Source organism: Glandiceps talaboti, chromosome 6 (assembly GCF_964340395.1).
Source record: "Glandiceps talaboti chromosome 6, keGlaTala1.1, whole genome shotgun sequence".
NCBI classification, from domain to species: Eukaryota; Metazoa; Hemichordata; class Enteropneusta; family Spengelidae; genus Glandiceps; species Glandiceps talaboti.
This window is the reverse complement of record NC_135554.1, coordinates 20642041-20648091: the sequence shown is the minus strand read 5'-3', so window position 1 is coordinate 20648091 and position 6051 is coordinate 20642041. Positions and strand designations below refer to the sequence as shown.

The following is a 6051-nucleotide window of genomic DNA, read 5'->3' as shown; positions in this document are numbered from 1 at the left end:
TATATATATATATAGTTATATACTATTACGCTCTGCCACTGCGGTATAGAGCACTGTCTTAGCAGATTGATACTCACCGAGTTATATATATATATATATATATATATATATATATATATATATATATATATATATATATATATATATATATATATATATGTTGAGGGTAGAAGAAAATCAAGTCGGGTTTTTCGTCTCTACAAGCCTGTTTCGTGAGTAAATCACTCGTCAGATGTTGGTGTACACCAACATCTCCTGACGAGTGATTTACTCACGAAACAGGCTTGTAGAGACGAAAAACCTATGCTGAACGGTACGTGTTCATCATATTTTTTGATACTTCCATCGTCAGCCAGAAACCGCTCAGGTTTGAATTCGTCTGGTTCTGGCCACACCAAAACTATTACGCTCTGCCACTGCGGTATAGAGCACTGTCTTATAGCAGATTGATACTCACCGAGTTATATATATATATATATATATATATATATATATGGCGCATCATCTTGTAGTTGTGAACTAAGTCATACGTTTGTTGAACCTTACCTATGCTGAACGGTACGTGTTCATCATATTTTTTGATACTTCCATCGTCAGCCAGAAACCGCTCAGGTTTGAATTCGTCTGGTTCTGGCCACACCTTTGGATCAAAGAGGACAGATCTCAAATGTGGTAAAACGATGGTGTCTTTAGGAATGTGGTAACCTCTGATTTCGGTATCATTGGTAACACAGTGTGGAGCAGCAGTTGGGGAAATTGACGCAATACGTAAAATTTCCATCATCGTAGCAGTGATGTACGGTAACTCTTGTTCATCAGCCAGACACGGTTGTCGGCTTCTACCGATCACTCTATCAATATCTGCGTGTATTCTGTCCTGTATTTCTGGTCGTCTTACCATGTACATGAGAGACCATGTCAATGCTATGGCTGTTGTCTCGATGCCAGCAAAGAAGAAATCTTTGATTGCGGCTTCCATGTCGTCATCATTGAGGGCTTGATCCTTGTCGACATCTGATGACGAGTGTACCTCTTTCAGGTAAGCATCAATGAAATCTCTGATGTCATCAGGGTCAAAGGTGACGCGATGCTCGTCGATTTTCGATTTACAAAAGTTGAATATCTGCGTCATATAACTAACAAGTTCTTTGTATGGTCTGGAGACGTGCCGAATAACAGGGATAACATCTACGGCCGCTGCCTTCAGACTGACGTGGACAACGCCGTCGACCAGTCCGAGAAATTTGACAATCTCTGCATCGTCGTACGCATACCGTTGACCAAAAACTAGCGAACAGATGATATTAGCTACGGCCCCAGTTAAAAGACCTTCTGGCTCGAAACGTTTCCCCTTCTGTTTGTCGAATTCTTCCACTAAGTAGCGACTTTCTTCTTGAATTCGTTGCGCTAGATTTGCCCTCCTCGTAGTGATCCCAAAGTATCGTAATACACCCTGCGCAAATTTGCGACTCTTCTTCCAAGTTACCCCACTTGATCCAACTATACCTAAAAAGATGAAACTAAGAACATATTAATTATATTCGTAACATGGTAGGATATTTAATCATATTTAATAAATATATAAATGTGTATCTAATTATTATATGTATTACCCCATCCTCTTCTATAAGATTTAGACCTATAGAAATAGAAGAATTCACTCATCTGTCAATATATGTATTGGCGATTGATAATCTAATATGTTGATTAAGTGACGCTTCTCTCTGGTACACCTTAAAAATGATGGGTCGTTCGGTTAAATTTTATTTTAAAAAGTAAGACAGTGTATTTGTAAGCCCTCCCCCATAATAGTTAGTAATTGTCGTACCTGTACTAATAATAGTCATCACGGCATCCATGCAAGAATAATGAACAGTATTGTGATAGGGTTTTGCCTTCTTTTCGACAGTTTAAAATGCATAATAAATGCAGGCAGAAACAACATAAAACGTTATAAATTGCAAATATTGCAGTTTTTGACGCAACAGTTGCCCAATTTGTCTAGGCGAAGGTTCTATGATGGTTTTCCATGTTCTATTTGGTTCGTTCACCTCACGATCAGTTGATTCACATGGGGTGTGATATCAAGACATACAAGGTCTGAGATGTAATCATATAGACAGTAAGTTGAGGGGAACTTTCCCTCCAGTCTATGGTAACCTGTCTATTCATTTTTCTATTCTCACAGGGGGAGCCACACCCTGAAGTGTTCACAAGGGACCAGTGATACTATATATATATCAAATGGTGCCAAGTATAGCACACGCAATCTTGCTTATTGTCAATTGAAAATGACCGAGGAAAGTCTTACATAACACACACAATACCATGTTGGCCTTGTATTGACAACCGAGTGGTGAATAATGACTTATTATCAGTGTTATATAAAGAAGAAAAATCACTTATAAACAATAAAACGGACACTCATCAAATTTTGATTTTCAAGGGGGGGGGGGGTATCTCTGTACTAATATATCCCCTCAAAGCATGGTTAGCGTAATTCAATATTGCTCCACTGACAACAGCATAAAAAACTGTATATATTGATTTTTATAGTCTGTGTTTCGTTCACTATGTCACAGTTCTGCTTTCCCTTTCAAGCATACATTGTTTTGTAAATCATCGGCTGGAACACCCTCTGTGACTAGACAAAACACCACAGCCAAATTCCCTTAGCACCACAAACCACGTGATAAATTAAGCATTCAACTTGTTTATCCAGGTCATCAAGGTCAAAAGGTCAGAAAGATATTGTTAATTAGAATACATGTATTGTCACCCGAAAACATGGTGAAATGTATCATGCAGCAACCATTACATAAAGTACATTCACTCACATCAACAGCCCTGGGCAATGCGAGCACTTACATTTCCCTCACCGTTGTCATAACCTATTTGCCTCTGCAAGTCTAATTTGTACCAGTGAGGCAGTCCCCATCATGTGCTGACATTAACCCCGTGCTACATTTACATGCAAGTCCCACTTATATTACATTTGACCCAGTGTTCGAGTCCTCCGCATTCGCATAAGTTCAATTATCAACAAAAAGTCGAGTATATGCCCCTACATATACATTGACATTTGTTAACCTACGGCTTCTATGTGTGCTAGGTTTGCCCAGGTTAGTGAACCGTCCATTTATCACCGTCGCTTATACATTATACTACAATTACTAGTAAATCAGTCGTGTTTTATACCTCCTTGTACTATACTGACAGAACTCACCTTTGCCATTATTTGTTACAGCTTGCCACATACTCATCATACCGGGTCTATCACTGAAATTCTCTCCCTGCCCAACAAACGCTTCTCTGATAGCGTCATATCCATTCAACACAACAAACAGACGGCTACCCAATCTCATACTGAAGATATCGCCATAATCTTGTCGTAGTTTCTCCAATGCTAGATGGAGGAACTCGTATCGTCGTATGGTAAGAATGTTTCCGACGAACGGCAATCCACGAGGTCCGGGTGGTAAATTTCGGGGACGATCTGATAATAAGTACCGAAGACCAAGTGCTAATAGCACGGTCGATATTAGTATATACACCAACATGTTCGTGTTCACTTATGGAAAGTACCACCCGGACAACTAATGCCACACAAACTATAACGCGACCAGTGGACACGTATACCAACATAAACGTACCCTAGACATGCATTGAGATAATACCGGGTCACGGGAAAAGGTCGTTTGCCGAGGTTACGCCTACTCTATCTAGCTTTGTGCTGAAAGAAGCCCAGGTTATTTATATTTGCTTACAGCACATGCATTAATGGTTAGACAGCTAAACAATCGTTTAATTGTTACCATGGCAACATCCAATCCTTACACTGCAGGCGTTATTCTTTACAAATCTACCCCTACTGATACTCTTTGATGACGTACATACATTGTAATATCTCACGCTTTCGTTTAGGCTTATGGGTTTTCTTTCCCGAAAGAGAAATCTCGACAGGGAAACTTTCAGATTCATGATTTGGATCTCACCGATCATGCATCACGGCGTTCCAAGATTTGTTCGATGTATTAGTGTATTTGCATAAAATCAGAAAACCATTTTTTTTTCTACAGCAACGAGAAAACCATCATTGTATGTCGTCGGAGAGGGATTTCTCCCTTTCCCTATCCCTACGTGGATGAACGAAAGAGACCTGGAAGCAGAGGTTACTTCAGTAGTTAAAACACACTTTTAGTGTTCTTGTAGAGATACTGCGCTCCGTGACCATACAATCGTTAGCAAATGCGACGTGCATGTCCGACCCCGGGTGTCAGACTTTCGGATATCATTACATTACGTGTTACAGTGTGTGTAACACAGTTCAGTTCCATTTCAAAACGCGACAACAAAGATTACTATTATATCTATGAAGATGAGTGAATGGATGTTTTAGATAAAGAGTACAAAGACCAACATGACTCAGGGGTTTTACGCTGTGAGTGTCCCACATAGTGGACAACCTGTCATGGATGATGAATTGTCACAAGGACCAGTAATTACGTTCTAGATGTTCTACGGCGTTGACAGCACCCCCCCCCCCTCTCCTGAGTACTCCCGAGGTGTTCGGCTCAGGTTAATAACACTTACCCATGTATAATCCACAAACATCCGGCCACAAACATGCAAATAAAAACCTTTATTCTGATACTGTGAAAGTAATTGTATACTAAAGCATGAAGATGTTTCGCCGTCCTATGTGAACAGTACTGTCTTTGTCCTTTGCGACCTGAAGCAAGCACTTATAGTCTAGCCAATTCTAAACCCAAAGAAGTTTCTGTAGGACTAGCTCAAATCTTTACAGCACAAGCGGGTCAGTGACGTCACCTATTTGTTATTCCGTTTACATTTAGTCTGTTATCAAGGTGCCCTCCGAGAAGATCAAGAAAGGGTGAACTTTGTACACAATGACTACTGGGTTGGTATCTCACTTATGCTGTTTGTGTTACAGTCACAGTTATTACAGCCACATATTTATGCAAATTGAGTTATCATCGTGCATAAACAAATTATAATAAATGTCTTGTACTTACCTCGTATGAGCTCGTCACCAAGTTATATGAATTATGTTATTGCTTGAAAGTCTAGAAAGTAGAATGCAACGAATTATGTACTGTACTTGCAACGTAACGTCCATAGAAACACAGAGTCGGGATGCTTTATTTCACATTCTGGCACTAAAAAATGGCGTGTGAGCTGACTGTGTTTTGTAAAATTCTAGACAACATTTGCAATTTTTTTTGAAAGTAGCGAACAATTTTGTACCACTCATAGAATGGAAAAAAATGTTTTGAAGCTAACGATGATAGGAGATATGTTTTGGATGGGAGTTTTTGACCGGGTTTATAGGTGATGTTGACCTGAGAACCACATACACTATTGTCGTACCCCCGGGTAGTTGAACTGTTTCTAGACAATGCTCATTAAACGGAGATTGACCAGGTCCACCCAGTGTGATAATGTTACAAAAACATATAACATTATTAGCATAGCTATTTCACTTGTTAAAACAAATTTAAATCAAAAAGTCACACACAAGTATCGAGTAATCAGTTTAGTCTTTTCACCTTCACATCCAAAGGAACACCTCAACTAAAATGTCAAGACAAACCTAGCAGTTTACGAGTTTGAGTCTTTTGACCAAAAAATAACATTTTTCGTCCAGTTTTCTAATTATCAGTCAGATCACTTTATCTTGCATAGTCATCCAAAAAGACACTAAAAGTAACTTCCCTACCTCAGCAATTCGTTGTATTTTATAGTACTTGCCATGGTACTTTGACATACAATCACAATTTATTAATACCATTTTCCATAACAAGGACTACCGTCATAATACATTTAAAATGTTTCATCTCGGCAACCTTAGATACGTCCTAAGGCCTAATAAAAAAATTGTGTGGTTCGGATTACGTTCGATTTTAGAATAGATGTGGTAGGTAGATTTTTTAGTTTATTTTTATTATATATTTTTCATATGCGAGTGTCTAGTTCAGGTTTTCCATTGTTTTCCAAATGGTCTCTGTGTTATTTATTTCTTCCTATCGG

The 6051-nt window shown here is 38.9% G+C and overlaps 1 protein-coding gene across 2 annotated transcripts in view; it reads right to left on the bottom strand.

The window, feature by feature from the left end:
* Window positions 1-3632, bottom strand: part of LOC144436598 (cytochrome P450 2J4-like) — a 4768-nt gene extending 1136 nt beyond the window's left edge. Inside the window, exons 1-2 of one of the 2 annotated variants that reach the window (XM_078125420.1) lie at window positions 3227-3632; window positions 547-1506 (exon numbers count right to left, since the gene is read on the bottom strand). In XM_078125420.1, the coding sequence (XP_077981546.1) occupies window positions 547-1506; window positions 3227-3560 (1294 nt within the window). In that variant the 5' untranslated portion in view covers window positions 3561-3632. Of the gene's footprint in view, window positions 1-301; window positions 397-546; window positions 1507-3226 lie in introns of those variants that run through there. The other variant, XR_013480967.1, reaches the window with a different exon arrangement.
* Between the last annotated feature and the right edge of the window lie 2419 nt (window positions 3633-6051).